The sequence below is a fragment of the Epinephelus moara genome, chromosome 18 (genome assembly GCF_006386435.1).
Source record: "Epinephelus moara isolate mb chromosome 18, YSFRI_EMoa_1.0, whole genome shotgun sequence".
NCBI classification, from domain to species: domain Eukaryota; kingdom Metazoa; phylum Chordata; class Actinopteri; order Perciformes; family Serranidae; genus Epinephelus; species Epinephelus moara.
In genome coordinates this window covers 32,275,562-32,293,034 of record NC_065523.1, presented here as the reverse complement: position 1 = coordinate 32,293,034, position 17,473 = coordinate 32,275,562, and the positions used below count along the sequence as shown (strand labels likewise).

Sequence of the window (17,473 nt, the reverse complement as noted above, 5' to 3'; positions counted from 1 at the left end):
TTTGTAATAAACCCCCATTTAGAGGATTTTTTCCTGCCCCTTTTCCACTAAACACTTCCGGTATGGTACCTTTGGAATCAAAAGTAACCCTTCAGACATGGTACCTAGACCCTAGGCCGCTTAGAGCTTCCACCGCAAACAGCACCCTTAAATGTGGGCGGAGAACAAAACAGATCAGGCTGGAGTGAGAGTCTCTCTCCATGGGACATTAGTCCTCCCCAGGCAAGCTCAGGGGTTTAGTGTTGCTGGAGCCCACAGGAACAACACTCCACAGCGCTTTCTTTTCTCCAAGAGAGGATTAGAATATATGCAGTTCATATAATCCAGTCAAACGCTTGAAGATCTGTCTGTGTTATCCAAGAGAGACAATAAGAACTACAGTAATGGTCAAAGTTGTCACATTTAAGGTGTGTTGATGGATTCACATCGTCAACTCATGCATTGAGTAACAATACAAGTTAGCATTCCACCTTAAAAGTAAGCCTCAAAACCAGCCATAACTCAGTCCTGAGCAGAGTGACAAGCAAAAATACTAATTCCTTTTAATATGAAACTGCTTTATTTAATGTTTGACTTCTGTGGATAATTTGGCTTCCTATAAAAACCTCCTAAACAGTGAATTTTGAAGGAATTCTGACCTGAAGAAGTTTCAGCTGGTGGCAATCTGCAATCCTCACCACTAGATGCCACTAAATCCTATGAATCTTACACACTGCTCCTTTAAAATAAAATCTCCTTTGTCTTCTGATCAGCTTCCTCTTCCTCTGTCCCATCCAGATCCGTAGCACCATCGAGAACAGCTTTGTGGGCTGGGAACTGGAGGAGGTTTTACTACTTGACATGTCCGTAGACGACGGAGATTCAAAGATCCAAAACCAGCTGAAGAAGCTCCAGAGCCCTGTCATTCTCCTCTACTGCACAAAAGAAGAGGCCAACACCATCTTCGAGGTGGCCCACTCTGTCGGGATCACCGGCTACGGCTACACGTGGATAGTGCCCTCACTGGTAGCTGGAGACACTGTCACAGTGCCTGCAGAGTTCCCCACAGGTAGGAAAGCTGCTGTAGCAGGGGTACTTCAATACAAGCCATAGAGGTCCACTTGCATGCACAACATATTTCTGCATCAACTTTTGTTGTGTAATCAAGTCCACTATCCAGGCAGACACACTGATGTAAGTGCTCATTGGCGAGTTTGCTGTACTTGACTTTTTCACTGTATTCATGATTGAAAACACTGACTCACTGCCCAGTCTTGTTGTCCAACTCATTTTACAGTTATTCTGCTGGAAGCTTGATTTGAGGTTTTCAGATACTTCAGTTTTGTGGTTCTTATTTTCTGTACTCTGAGAACAGTTTGGTTCAAAATGTTTGGTGTTGTAGTGGCATTCCACCACTCTTCACATTGGCCAGCTGTCTCGTTGAGAATTCTGCACACTGTTCTCTGGCTTTTCTCAGATACAATGAGCAAGTATTTCTTAGACGACTGATTCTTATGTGCATATTGTCAACACTGACCTTCCTTTCTTTGCATGGCTAGTAGATGCCATTCCACTTTATCAACCCACCTCTGACAACAAGCTTCTAAAATACAACCACTAGCCCAAAAGAATGACAAGTGAGGTGTCGTGATACCGATGTGTCACTCGCAAACAATCCCATCAGGCTGTACTGAAACTTTTGGGTCTTTGGACCAGAGTCTGCCTATAGAGTCTGTGGGTGCTCATGAAACTGAGTCAGAATGAGGAATTATAATTAGATCCCATTTCTATCTAACATAATCTCAGTGTGGTAAGATGTTTGCTTGTGTTTCATTGTTTAATAATGCAGCTTTTCATTTGTAAGAAAAAGAATGTGATCTCTCTTCTTTCATTGTCTCATTGTCTCGCTTAAAGAAGGCAAAAACTTTAATCTCTCTCAGCAGCTAATGAAGACTGAGATGCAATTAAAATTTCTGGAGAAAGTTACTAAGTGGACCTTATGTTGTGAAATTACAATCCCAAGGTCAAGATGAGCTTTTACACTCAAGAAAGTTTGTAATCTGTAATTGAGGATGGAGTCAATGCTAACATTAGGAAGCAACAATGCCATGTTGCTGTTGTCGTGATTGTTTTCTTACTTCAATCACTTGTGGTGGTGTAATGGCCGAAATACATGGGACATGGACAGGATGCATCAATTAGGCGGAGGTGGAGCTTTACTGTGTGCATACTGAGTTCTGCCATGTGACACTGCAGTTGTTTATACAGGGTTTGAAGGTGTCGGCTATATTAACTGGTACTTAATTAATTGACTGGATTGTTTGACCAACAGGATGCATTGATTTTATTGATTTATTTTGACACAAGGTTTGCTCTGCTCTTGTACAATAAGATATTTGTACGGGCTTTGTGCAGAGAATCAGTCGCTTCCAATACACAATTAATAGGAGCGAATTTCTGAGTGTATAGTGGGTCTGCACTGTAGGGCTTGCACCCCCATCCAAGAGGTGGCAGTCCATCTGCTGAGAAGTCAAGGGCCGTGTCCACCAAATCATTTTTTTCCTGAGCAAAATGCAAGGTACTTTTCTGAAAATACTAAGTTAGGAGCGCTCGAGAGCAGTTTGGAGGTGAGGCACTTTGGTTGCATCTGGTTGCTATGAGTGTGAGTGAGTGCCTAGGGTGAGAGGAAGGACCCACTGGTTTACGTGGGTTCATCAGAATTTATTGGCAAGGAAATATATATTTATATGTATTAGGGCTGCCGCCATCAAAGAATTTTCCTAGTCGACCAATAGTCATCATTTAGGGACATTAGTCGAGTAGTCACCTGCATGTTTACGATATTAACTTAATTATTAAATTATATATTGTGGGCGGGGCAACACAATGGTTTGAGTTGAAGGTGTGAGAAAGAATAGTATCAGTAACATTGTTAACACTGTGCTACATTACAGAGAAATACAAAACCGTACTAATGAACCTTCATTAATATAGGCCTATATTTTATCTACAAGTGCACGTCACACACTGAGCGAGCCGCCTGTTAATGACGCTGTGGGCTAATGGGCATGTAGCTACTTCCATGTTTCAGATGATACGTCATGTTTGTAGTCGACCAATGAAGATGAGTTTACATATCACCTTGGGTTCGTCCTTCACCTTCTCAAAATGATCCCACACTTTGGATTTCCTGCCCGATATGTTATTAACTAGCCTGTGGAATAACCGCAGGTACCAGCCCTGGAAATTAGCGGCCAATGGCTGGTCTTTGTGGAACTTGCTCTTTCTCCACTGTTATTGGACAGCTGGGTAAAAAGTAACAGTGACGAGTGCAGCGTTTTACCCAAAGAAAAAAAGCAGTGCTCAGCGCAGAATGGTCATCATTTGCAACACGGTGTAAATACACTGCGCTTCTGTTGCAAAGATTTAAAAAAAAATACGCTTACCTTAGGAAAAACAAAACTTATAGTGCACGCAGGCCCTCATTCTGTTGTAATACACATTTTATTTTCAGTTTTCCATTTGGATTTTTCATGCAAGACAAAAACAAACTGACCTTTCCTAACAAGAAGTGAGGGAGCGTCTCTCCCCGCCGTCTCCCCCCACAACTCCACTGGAGGTCATTCTAACCTTTGAAGGTCAAATGCAGAACCAAAGTGACATCTAAGTTGGGTTGCATTAACCACTGAACCTGCTCACGCAATGTGACAGGGACACCTGTCAGACCGCCTCATGTAACTCTACTTTCAGTACTTGGGGGTGGACAGACTCTTTCAGAAAGGCCAACTCTCAGTGGGGATCTATTAGTGACGGCGCCGCCATCAGAACTACTGGAACTTTCCACGACTTCAGTCTGTTTTACTCTCTGTAGGACAGAAAAACCTCAGCGCAGGCAGTATATTTACGCCAGACATATGAGCCTGATAATTTGTTGGTGTTTGGCTTGTTGATTTACAGTGAAGGGGAGATATTACACCGCTGCCTGTCCTCAGCAGTTTCTGGGAGATCGTTGTGCCGTACAGGCACCGTAACTCAAACTTTTTTACCTCTGCTCCCTTATTGACATCCATGGATGATTTACTCTAAATGGGAGCGAGGAGTGTGTTTGGCGAGCCTGTTTGTGTGCCTAGGAGTGTGTTTTGTGTAATGTCTGTCTGTGTGCATTTGGTGATTGGTGATGGTGATTAGTTCATGGTTTAATCTGTGTGAGAAAATAATGGTTGCGTGTAATCAAATGGGTTGTGTGTTTGTGCTTTAGTGTGTACTGCAAACGGTGGAGAGTGTTTACCTGAAGGCCACGTGAACAAAACTGTGTGTGCTTGTGTGTGTGTGTATGTGTGTGTCAGTTTGTCTGTTCCAAATTGAGGTTACACTCTATAAAGTTTGATATATCACCATATCAGTTATGTAAATCACACAGCAACTTCGCTCTTGATTTATGTTGCCAGGGAGATAATGGTGACTAGCTCATGCACTGCCTCGGTGATTACAAAGTGGAGCTGGCAGAGTGGCTGCGTTGATGGACACAAACAAATCTCTTTCAGTTAACATTGAATTATCATGGGATTAATCATATGGGACATGATGACAGATAGTAGGCTAAATGTCATCCACTCATTTAATGTGTGATGAATAGGACACTGAATGCCTTTAGTGTAATGTAAACAACAAAATGACAGATATTAAGTCATTTATATTTTGTGTTTGCCTTCATATGATTGGCATCTTGTGTATTTATGGAAATATATGTGCTCTTAAACAAGATGCTGTATAGTGATATGCATAGTAATCTTATGGTAGTTTGCGTGTTGACTTTAAGTCAGCGTGCAGATGGCTGAGCTTCTGCTCACATCACTGCTGCTGCAAGATCTGTGTTTGTCAATGCTGCCCTCTGCCAATAATGACTTTGAAATGACTCAAAGAAATACCTTTTAAAGTCTAGAGTCTGACACTGCAGATCTTGTTTGCAAGACTACATCTAGATTTCTTATAAGACTATTTCCCAACCTTCTCATGGTGGAAATTATTACACCAAACCCCCTTTAAGAAATATGACATTTTAAGAAAACCTTACATGTCAGCCAAAAACACCCAACTCAAGAAACACAAGATAAAAGGCGTCATATGTCAAAGTATTCTTGTCAATTCAGCATTAATATAATCTATGAAAATAATATGTTTTGGCGTACAAACTTAACATTTTGGATTATGTCGCCTCACCTTGCTACCAGCCTCCGTTGGTACGCTGTGCTGTTTTAGTGGGAGGACATTGTTGGAATGGCCATTTCAGAAATTAGGATTTCTCACTGAAATTAGTGCTGGTGAGTGGATCAGATACACGCCAAATTAAACATGCACATTTGTTCACTCTACCAGTTTCTCCTCCTTTTCTACTGTACAAGAGAACTGAGACTTCACGTTCTCCCTCTAGTTCCCTCCATGTTTACTGTCTACCTAGTTTTCTGTTTGGTGCTGGAGAAAGCGGTGTATTGGTTGTTGACAATATTCACGTCCTTAAATTTCACTATGTGCATGAGCCAACATGGAAAAGTTGCGATAGTATTAAACAGCCAACTTAACTGAGTTTTATGACCACTTACAAACACTCGAGATCACGATAGCGCACACCAACTGCATTACAACTCTCATGATTTTATTCTGACAGTGGAAGTTTGTCTGCAACAGTGAAACCACTTGAAAAGCTGCTCAGTGGAAGGCTGGCATAAAATAAACATGATGGTAGGATGTTACTTAACAGCTTCAGCAGTGACATTCAATATCAGTCTGCACAGAGAGAAGCCTTACCTTCATAATGAGTTGCTAAAGCACCAGAAAGAATACTAATGTGGTATTTTTAAGTTGTGGTACTGCAAATGCATTGACATTAGAAAACTGCCGGTAGAAACCCTGAATATATTTTTATGCCTTAGAGCTGACAATAGCCGACGTCTGAGTCATTATGTTTTCTGATTGTCTGCACATATGCCCCAATATTGTGAATGCGATATCTCAAGAACACCTTGAGGGAATTTCTTCAAATCACAGATCACAGTCACAGGTCTAAGGTTGAGGTCACTGTGACCTTGTCCATCTCATTCTTGTAAACGCTATATCTTAAGAACACTTTAAGGGAATTTCTTCTTGGCAAAAATGTTCACTTTTACTCAAGGCCTTGAGGAAATCTCCTCAAATTTGGCACAAACATCCTCTTGGACTCATGGATGAACTGATTACACTTTGGTGGTCAAAGGTCAAGGTCACTGAGCTGAAGTTTGTCTTATTCTTGTGAATCCGATATCTTAAGAACACCTTGAGGGAATTTCTTCAAATTTGGCTACTACTATCTACTTTGACTCCCATGAACTGATTGTTAAAGAAGTTCACTGTGACCTCGAATTTGTCTTATTCTCATATACTTGATTTCTCAAGAAGGCCTTTAGGAAATCTCAAATTTGGCACAAACGTCCTCTTGGACTCAAGGATTAACTAATAACAGTTTGGCGGTCAAAGGTCAAGGTCACTGGGACCTCGAGTTTGTCTTATTCTTGTGAACATGATATCTCAAGAAGACCTTGAGGGAACTTGTTCAAATCTGGCACAAACGTCCACTTCAACTTAAAGATGAACTGATTATATTTTAGCAGTCACAGGTCTAAGGTCACTGTGACCTTGTCCGTCTCATTCTCATAAACGTCAAACCTCAAGAACACTTTAGGGGAAGTTCTTCAAATTTTGCAAAAACATCCACTTTGACTCCACGATGAACTAATTTGAATTTGGTGGTCAAAGGTCAAGGTCACTCCGACCTTGAGTTTGTCTTATTCTGGTGAACTTGTTATCGCAGTAAGACCCTGAAGAAATCTCAAATATGGCACAAATGTCCTCTTAGACTCAAGAATGAACTGTGACCTGATAAATCATATTTTTGGCCATAACTCAAGCATTTATAAGCTAGTTATGACAAATTTCTGCATTATTGTCTAATAGAATAAACTGATAAAGTGATGATATTTTATACCAAAAGGTTAAAGGTCAACTTTACTGCGACATCATAAAGTTTTCTGGCGTTTTTCAACACCATAACTCGGGAACAGAAGGGGAGACATTTGGTCAGATACTGAATTGGTGACTTAAATCTTGGATGAAACTTTCCTGATTGTATAGATCTTCCGTGCGACTAGACTGAAAACTTAAGTTAAGCATCCTTTTTTTTAGAATATGTAGCTTCTTTGCAGCAACAGCCATATTTTAAGCATTGTCGGCTGTCATGGCTACACATGGCTCTAGACAGACATGGACGGAAGCTGTAATTGCAACTTGACTGGTTCACAGACGCATACAATTGTGAGGTGGTAATTCTAGATTGCTAAGAGAAAGGATAGATGGTGACAGAATACTGGCCTGAATTAATCAGGAGAAGATTCTGTTCAAAAGCAAGATACTGGCATGATATTACTAGACATCAAATATTCAACTGCAGCACTCAGGCATTCAACCAACACTTATTTCTTAGTTTCAACCTCAACATCATAAAAGCCCCTTGAAGCCTGTGGTGGCCGTCAACTTCCCCAACTTCTGAACTAACACCATGGCATAGCATGCGCCTGATGATGTGGCGGTGTTTGCTCTGGGTGAATCTAGCAGTTCAGGGTTCAGCGGAAGGTGCACACTCGCTGTGGGGCGAATTTGCTTACTAGGCACACTTAATAACTCGCACCATGTGTGATGAAGAGCCTCCAATTCTCATGGGTAATTCCACTGATGCCTCCCTTAAGTGGCGCTCTGGGGAACCATCTCTCCTCCCACTGTCTTACTTCCTTTCCTTACCTCCTTATTTCATGCTGCTGTTCCCTCGCTTCTCCGTGGTTTCTGTCTCACTATTTCAGCCTCCTCTGACTCTCTCCTAACTCTCTGCTCACCTCGGGGTTTTTTTCTTCTGCTTCTTTATCTTTGTGTCTCTGCTGCTGTCTGACTTTTTCTCTCAGCTCACTCTGTCCTTCTTTTTCCTCCCCATCCCTCTCAGCTCTCTCTCTCTTACTAACAGCTTTTCTGTCTCTATTCTTCCTGATCAGTTACACACTACTTGCTGCACAGACTGTGCTAACGTAACCACCCAATCTGACATCACTGACAATAATAAGCTGTTTCCAAAAATACCCAGTGTTACGGTGGTTCTGCTATTACGTTCTCCTACTCAATTTGCCTGTGTGTAGATACTCTGTCTGCAGCCTTTGTGATTTGTCTTGTATATGTGCGTGTGTGTGACAGGGGGACTGCATTTGCCTTCAAACGGAGGCAGGAGCCAGTTTACCGGCCAGAAAAAGGCTTTACAGCTGCCACAGTGCTGTTCAGCTATAACACAGCCAGTGACATGTCTGTGTTGTGACATTTAAAACATGTCCTGAGAGATGTTTGAACATATGCATGTCATGCAGCAGTTCCCAAGATGTAGAAAATAACACACCACACGGTGCATGCCTATGCGCAGCACTCACACGCTGCCAACACACACACACGCATCCTCCTATGAAAGAATCTTTACCATAAAATAATAAAATTGAAGTGTGCAAAAAGGAACAAGCGACGGGAGTGAGTGAGTGAGTGTTGGAAAAAGTGTCAACAGTGTGTGACATTAGATGTGGTCCTGGAGGGCCGGAGCTGTCAGTGCTGAGGCCCCGCGAGGAAGGCAGGTTGCCAGGCCGCCTGTCTATTTCTGCCCACTGACATGGTAGTGGACCGGCTGACATGTGGTCATACTCTGTCAGATAGAAGCAGACCGACTGATGGACAAAGAGAGGGACACATAGCCAGATAAATTGACTTGAAGGCAGTCCGTGCTTCACTGAGAACTGTGTGACCTGAACCCAGAGGCGTCCAATGTGTCCCAAACAGAAAGATCAGTTATTGGCCACTTCCGGAAGTCACAAGGGCACTTGGTGCTGAGAGTTTAGATAAGGCCAGATATTTGATATGGAAGGTTTCCTTGTTAAAGGGCCTTTACACAGCAGATGCTTTTTTAAGAATTTTGTGCAAGTAATTTGCACATCAATATTTTATTTCAAAGTGTTTCAGTCATGAGTACTTAAGATTTTTCTGAGCTTACATACTGCAAATAAAGTAGGGCTGGACCAAATATTCAGCGACTCAGATATCCATTCGTTGGGTCGATATTCGATATTCAGTTTAGAGATTCGAGTACCCTTTTTTTTTTCAAATCTCAACTTTGTTGGAGCTGTACTGTTTCTGTGCTTCAGTCCATAGTTGTTTCAGTTTCAGATTCACAGCGTTTTATTATAAGCATTCATAAAGGAATATATTTGTGATGGTGGCTGTGGTGAGGGGCAGCAACAGCTGATCCCTGACCTGTCATTCAGCGCCTGCCAGATTAGGGCAAACCGACACCGATCCAACTGTCCCACCTCTTCAAGAAGGTCTCGGTCCTGTTGTTTTGGTGCACACCCAAGTGTGATTGCTGTGTTCACACCTGCCCAAACAAACCCCACTTAGGGGGCAAATTAACCTTAGTTCGACTGAACCAAACCAAAAAGGGCAGGTGTGAAAGCACCCTAAAATTAGTCCGGGGTGAATCTAATCAAACCTTTTTTTGAGTGTTGCAGCTGTTGCTCATTGCATCGCTGGCAGTATGGTAAATTGGTCCTAAGTTAGTTAGCCAGGCATGCTAACATTTGCAGCTAACAGTGGAACAAATAAACACACAATTTAACCCATTCCTTACATTATTGCTCTCATGTGTTTGGAGAAGTGATAAAAATAGAAACAGATATTCAAGCACTCCCGAGTTTTACTACAGCCCCATACACACTGCGTTAACATGAAGAAAAGCTTGACAGTCCTAGTATGGTTGCTATGATTGGCAATCGCTGTTCAGGGGAGGGGTCTAGCAAGCAGTCGATAGTCATGCTGGGTATATCAGGCAGAGGAAAGTAATTGAGCAACTCTCCCTTGATGTGAACCTTGGGAATGGTGCTGAGCTTCCAGCCGCTCTACTGGCTGTGCTAATTTTCCAGTAGTGCAATTCCGTGGTTGATGTGTGGTCACAACCCTTGCATGTCCAAAATGTTAGACCCTGTCCTATAAAGACACGTGACCTCAACCCAACATGTGTTAAAGATTTGGCAAAAAAAAAAAGATCCTTAAATGGATCCAAAAAAATCAGACCCCTTAAGCAAAAAGACAGTCTCACCTGTTAGCTCCAACCTGATGAAATCCTGACAGCCGTGAACTAGAGAGCTAAATGATTGGTCATTAAAAAGAGATAAACACTGCGCACAGTGTGCTGGGCAGCATACACTGTGTGTCATCAATTAATGGTGACTATTTGTCATGAGTTAATCATATTATCAATAACGGTGATTTAATATAAATGAAACTCATTATCAAAATGTCAGCCGTGTTTGAATAGATGCATAATAGTTTCATAGTGAATCAAATCTTCTCATGGCAGGTCTGTGTGCTTTTCTTTCTTTATTTTAGATTAATTATAGAGCAAGAATAGATTAAGAAACAAGTCAGGCATTCAGGAGCCCATACAGGTGATGTCTACCATACAGGAGAAGACTTTGAAAAGACTGACAGCCTCTCACATGTGAAGGCAACGTGAGTTTTTAGTCACATAATATGAGATTTTGCAAAGACTGGGGATCTAGTAAGGTCACTGTTAGCAAGACTAGAACCAGATTCTTTTTGAGATTATTTCCTATCATGCTCCTGGTGGAATATATGACACCATTTCACTTTAAGACATATGACATTTTAACAATTGCTTATTTGTTCTCAAAAACACATAACTTCATTTCACTTCAGTTATTTATACAAGAAGGAAATTTAAGGTAACCTTGTGTGTTGCAGTTAAAACTGGCCTGACTCAGTCAAAAACTGGTTTTCAGCAGGTTCCTGTTATGCAACAAAAACACTTTACAATACAGAATAAAAACAGAAACAGTCAACAGAAGCAAAACAACAAAATGTAGGCAGCTACAGAGACAATGCAGAGTAGCGGACTGAAGTGGAGTGAGCAAGATGGGCTATGGGATTTAAATCAGTGGTTGCAGGTATGGCCTTCCATCAGATAGTGTTTGAAATGTGTAGTACAAGTTATTGCTCTAATGTAGTGTGGGATCGTTCAAGATCTTTATGTAAGTGTGACAAAATTATACGTTGGTTAGCTGCCTTATTTTAGTGAGAGGAGATCGTGGGAATGAGATGCTAACGCTAACATTTCTAACTAAAATAAGTGCTGGTTGGTGGATCAGATACACGGCAAAATAAATTCAGACCCTTTCTCATTCTACCAGTTTCTCCTGCTTTTCCACAGTGCTAGAGACCGAGACTTGTTAATGTTTCTGCTTCTCCCCGGAGTACCGTCCATGTTTACTTCCTACCTGGTTTGCTGCTTCCTGTTTGGTGCTATTGGTTGCTGACAATGTTCAGGTCATTGAACTTCAGGATTTGCATGAGCCGAGACTAAAAACGTACCCTAATATTGAACGTGTTTGATTTTGTCGGAACATTAAGACAAGATAAAGACAGACTTAAGACAGATCGGGTCTAGTTTTATGACTCCCTTAACATGAAACAATCAAGTCCTTTGGTGTACAGCCGACATAAGTCGTGACTTTCACTTGGCTGCTCCAATGTGTGAGTTTGAGTCATTGTCAGCCAGCCTTTCCTTGGGAAATAAAGGTTAAAAAAATGCCAGAATTTATGCATCGTCTTTCTCCTCACTCCATGGTAATCTACAGCAGAGAGTGACGTTGGGGCAGAGGAAGGACAGGCACATCCTAGCAGTCGAATGGGCTGATGGATGGTTGGAAGGGCACCGGGAGAGATGGGTAGGGAGACAGAGGGAGACAGAGACCTGCAAATTATTGTTCATAAACAGACAGATTGTCAAAAGAGAACAGGACTCAGGCAGACAGAAGGACAGATAAACAGGCGTACAGACAGTGCAAAGGCCAACAAACAGAGACAGACAGAGCTTTAGACAGACAGATGGACAAACACAGCAAGGTGATAGACGCTTAGTCAGGCAGGATGGGAGCGCTATTCATCTGTTCTCTGAGTCATCACGTAGTGTGTGCTCTGTCTCTTGGAGTGTGTTCAAAACATGTACACTCTGTATACCCTAACAGAATTATCCACCTCTCCCTGCTTTAGTGTTCTCCATCTGTCTGTTTCTCTGTCTCTTCACTTTTTGCCAGTTCATCTCTTGTTTTCCTGAGTTTAACTTCTCTTCTGCTTACCTCGCTATTGTTGCTATTCCCTCTGTCCCCCCTCCATTTTCTCATCTTCCTTCGCTGTCTTACATCTTACCGTACCTCCTCTGATTCTTCTGTCTCCTCTTCTTGCTTCGTCCATCCAGGTCTGCTCTCCGTGTCCTACGACGAGTGGGACTACGGCCTAGAGGCCCGCGTTCGCGATGGTGTGGCCATCATCACGATGGCAACCTCCACCATGATGATGGACCGTGGACCTCACACCCTGCTGAAGTCTGAGTGCCACGGAGCTCCCGACAAGAAGACCCCCATCTCAGGCAACCCCAATGAAGTGCTCAGGTGAGTGACGACGGAAGCTGGATCATAACTTTTACTGTTTCCTGTCACGAGGAAGTGGTGAACTCTTACGTTTTATGATACATTACGAGTTGTCGTTTTCTTATGACGTGATGGACAGCGGGTAAACAGTGTACCAAGTCAGCTGTTTATCCATATAACTTCCATTTACTTGTAGCACTGCTCGTCCATGGGTTGCAGTGGCTTTTTATTTAGTTGAATTATTTGGTTAAAGGAACAGTTTGACATTTTGAGAAACAAGATTTATAACACTCATATCTGTAATATCATAATATCAGGCTACAGCTATTGATATAATTGATTGGATAACAGCTAGCCTGGCTCTGTCCAGAGGTAGCAAAATCTGCCTAGCAGCACCTCTAAAGCTCACTAATTAACACGTTATATCCAGTTGCTAGGCAACCAGGGAGTCTCCAGAAGTTACTGCTCCCAGCCAATAACTAGCACGACACATAATCCCCTCTGGAAAACGGCAAACTGTTGCTGTTACACTTTGGTTTTTGTACAAATTAAACAAAGGGGATATAGCATGTTATTCAGTGAGCTTTAGAGGGGCTGCCAGGCGGATTTTGTTATATTCAGACGTAGCCAGGCTAACTCAGTTCCAGTTTCCAGTCTTTGTTGTGGGAGTTCACCCCAAAATCAGACATGCGTATTTCCTCTTTTACCCGTTGAGCTATTTAACAATCTAGATTTGAGTGTTGGCGATATGGGCTATGGATTTATCTGTCTTCTTTCAAATAAAATGAGACTAGATGTCACTCGGCTTGTGGTGCTCAAAGTGCCAATAAAAAACATTTGAAACACTGAACAGCAATGTCTCTTTCCAGAAATCATGACCTGGTTACTCAAGATAATCCACAGACCTTGTTGTGAACAGTTTCATGTAGGAACTATTTTCTTTCTACCGAACTACACCCTCCAACCGTATCACTGTGCAGAAGGAAGAGTGCATCTACTCATGGATGAGAGGCTCATGCTTGTGACAGCATGAGACATTAATGGTGTCCTCCTTGTTGAGCTCTAACGTTAGCTAGCTCAGTGGTGCCAGGTGAGCTAGCAGTAGATGCACTCTTCCTTCTGCACGTTGATGCGGTTGGTGAGTATAGTTAGGTTGAAAGAAAATGGTTCCTACATGAAACTGCTCACAACAAGGTCTGTGGATTATCTTGAGTTACTGGGTCATGATTTCTGGAAGGAGACATTGCTGTTCAGTGTTTCAATTTTCTTTTTTGCCACTTTGAAGGCTGCATTTTTAGGAGCCTTTTAAATGTAACTTTAAATAAGTTATGGCATCTTCATGTATTTTACATATCATGCAGACGTGTCTAACACTGGAGTCTAAACAGCTACAAGGTCTTGATCTTATGTATCTTAACCTCCAGACCAGCATGCAGATAGTGAAGGACTGTGAGGCCTTTCAAAAAAATATCTAACCATGACCATGGATGACTCATACATTCATAGTTATTATTCATGATGACATTCACACTCTCTCATATGTGATAATTTTCCATGACAGTCTGTTGACTCTTAATTGTGCAATGAATGGCATTCAAAAATCAATTTATCTATCTCAGGTTAGTTGGTATCTTTGCGAAATTTAAACATTAATCAATTGGTAGTATCGTTCGTGCATTTCAGTGCTCAGCTTCCTGTTGAATGTTGCCACTTTGTCCGCACTCTCCCTCTATTGGATTTTAAATCATTACAGTATCCGTTATTGTGAGAAACTCTGAGTGCACTGCAGGAATAATGTTGTTTTTCCTGCTTTGTGTGCAGCAAAACAAGCTCACTCTTTGCCCTAAAGCAACCTGCACACATCCCATGAAAGCTCACTCTGTGACGCACAACGTATAACAAAGTATAGAGGCCACGTGCCTCAGCTGTGCTCTCATTTGTTTACAGTCATTTATTCACAATTACACTAATGCCTCCAAATTAATGTGGCAATGATTTATGGACTAAAATGCCACACACAGCAGCTTTAAGAGGTGCACAGGTTCAGGTGGTGGAACATCAATGCGAGCAGCCTGGCATAGATCAGCATAGCCATGGATGCAGCAGATGCTGGCACACACACACACACACAGAACACACACACACACACACACACACACACACACACGCGTGCACCTTCATCCCCTGCATACTGTGATCATCCTCCCTCCCCATGTAATAATACCCTACGCACACAAACACCCCCTTCACATGCCCCCTCCTCAGGAAAATCCGACCCCACCCCCTCAGCTGTCCGTCTCAGCAGCAGGCCTTTTGAACTGGTTGTGAAGCGCAGCGTTCGGCGGCGCTTTGCTCTGCGCGCTGCCTAATTGGTCCCAATGGCGTTGGAGTCGACGAACACTAGCCCCTGTCGTGCTGTGCTCCAGCGCTCAGCACAGTATTATATTCAGGGGCAGTTTCACCCCTCTGCCACTCTGTGTGTGTCGGCTGTAGCTGCATGTGTGTGGGTATGTGTGTTTTAGTGCACTAAAGAGAGACGGTGACTGCAAGATGTGTGTCTGTGTGTGTGTAAAGTAGGGATGTCAGTTTCAGTTAGTTTTGCTTTTGATAGCCTGACACCTATTAACCAGTAACTAACTGGTGGATCTGAAAAAAGACAAAAAGAAAAGGCAAAACAACATAAAATACAAGAAGACTTTGCTTTTCGTCCGGCGTTCATTTGACTCAGTGAGCTTTAGCACTGCATTTCAAAGCACTGTCCATTTAGAGGTGGTGGAATTTAATGTTTTGTGATGTAAGTGTCTTGTCTTTTGTTATATTTGCTGTTGGCCTTGCTGTCAGACAGTCCGGCTAGCTGCATTAACACACAGAAACATTAGATCCTTTTCTTCAAGGATCTGTCTCACAGTGCTGTGAAACAGGTACTACTGCAGAATGGGGGGGCAGAGTTGTTTCGCCTTTAACAGGGCATCAGAGGTAGCAACAGTGCCAAATGTCCGTACAGACGGCAGGATGGGATCATGGGCGTCACAGGTGTAAGGTTTTGACGACGTGTTGCATGTACCACCCTCTGGTGTCCACTGGTTAGCTAATGTCGGGTAGGAACTAGCTAGCAGCGCCGCTTATTCAGCAATTACTACTAGTAACATGGTGGCCACCCTCTGGTCTCCCCTCAGGTCACTCGGGTGAGTAAGCTGCTTCATTTTAAGCATTGTTAATTATGTTAGGACCACTAGCTATGCTAAAACTGTTAACACTTAGTCGCTAGCAGTGCTAATATGGAGCTACATTAGGGTCAAATGTTTTGTACTTGAAAAAATAAAATTTGAAACTGAAAATTCATGTGTTGATCTTGAATTTTGAAAAATACAACAATGTATTCAAAATAAAAATAAGTATATGAAACCTTTTTTTCAGGTTAAATATAATTTTGATTCACTTTGGTAATTCTTTTGAATGAATAATTTATTTTCACTTTTCACTTCCATATATATTTTAACATTTGAGGTCTTCTTTTTTTCAGTTGCATGTTTTATCTTTTCAGATTCAGATCTTATTTTTGAACAGTTTCAAATCTTTTTTTTTCACTTTCAAATCTTTTTTTCACTTTCAGATCTTTTTTTTTTTTCACTTTCAAATCTGTTTTTTGAGTTTCAGACTTTTGACCCTGATGTGGCGTGGGGGGCGTGGCATCAACTGAGAGGGGTGTGGAATCATGAGTGACAGTGCCTTCAGGGAACGTAGGAACTAAAAAAATTCTGACTCAACACTTATATACACCATATTCATGTGACTGGCAGTGTAAAAATTGATGCCAGTGACAAACTTCCATTTAGAAATATGTTTTAGACAGTACTGAGCACCAATTGCGGTATAAGAGCGATAAATTATGCGAGATTTTGCAGTTCAACAGCCACATTTTAAGTGATGATATGTCCGATTTCCACATAGCACTGTGAACGCAGCATAATGTCCGTTTTGCTTGCATGATGGCGTCCGGTCGGTCGGCTCAATCTGCTGGAGCCCATACATCCAGCATACAGGTGACAAATGTTAACTAAGCTTTGGGAAATCATAACAAGTATTAAGGGGTCGTTTTTGTGACAACATACATTTTCGCAGCTCCATAGTCACGGCCCTGTTGATGCTTTCACATCCAGACGTGTCCCCTGGATGAAACCTTTGAGCTTGGGGAAAAGGAAACAATCCGATGAAACCTTTGAGCTTGGGGAAAAGGAAACAATCCTAAAACACCTCCCTACTCACCTGGTGCCATAAAAATCACCTGGAGCCAGGTCAGGTGAGTAGGGAGGTGTTTTAGGATTGTTTCCTTTTCCCCAAGCTCAAAGGTTTCATCCAGGGGACACGTTTACTGGATGAGGAAGCATCAACAGGGCCGTGACGATGGAGCTGTGGACAATCACACTTTCCAGCTCTGACAAATTCGCCACTTAAAAGACGTCACAAGAAAAGTATGTTGTCACAAAAACGACCCCTTAATGTTTGTTATGATTTCCCAAAGCTTAGTTAACATTTCTCACCTGTGTGCTGGATGTATGGGCTCCAGCAGATTGAGCCGACCGACCGGACGCCATCATCGCAAGCAAAACGGACACTACGCTGCGTTCACAGTGCTATGTGGAAATCGGACATATCATCACTTCAAATGTGGCTGTTGAACTGCAAAATCTCGCATAATTTATCGCTCTTATACCGCAACTGGTGCTCAGTACTGTCTAAAACAGATTTCTAAATGGAAGTTTGTCACTGGCATCAATTTTTACACTGCCAGTCACATGAATATGGTGTATGTACAAAACCAAAACCAGTGAAGTTGGCACGTTATGTAAATCGTAGATAAAAACAGAATACAATGATTTGCAAATCCTTTTCAACTTATATTCAATTGAATACACTGCAAAGACAAGATGTTTAATGTT

General features: G+C 42.1%; 1 protein-coding gene across 1 annotated transcript in view; it reads left to right on the top strand.

Moving 5' to 3' along the window:
• Window positions 1-17,473, top strand: part of LOC126405365 (glutamate receptor ionotropic, NMDA 2B-like) — a 205,327-nt gene that overhangs the window by 108,785 nt on the left and 79,069 nt on the right. Inside the window, exons 6-7 of the mRNA XM_050069073.1 lie at window positions 778-1,048; window positions 12,362-12,554. Of these exons, the coding sequence (XP_049925030.1) occupies window positions 778-1,048; window positions 12,362-12,554 (464 nt within the window). The remainder of the gene's footprint in view (window positions 1-777; window positions 1,049-12,361; window positions 12,555-17,473) is intronic.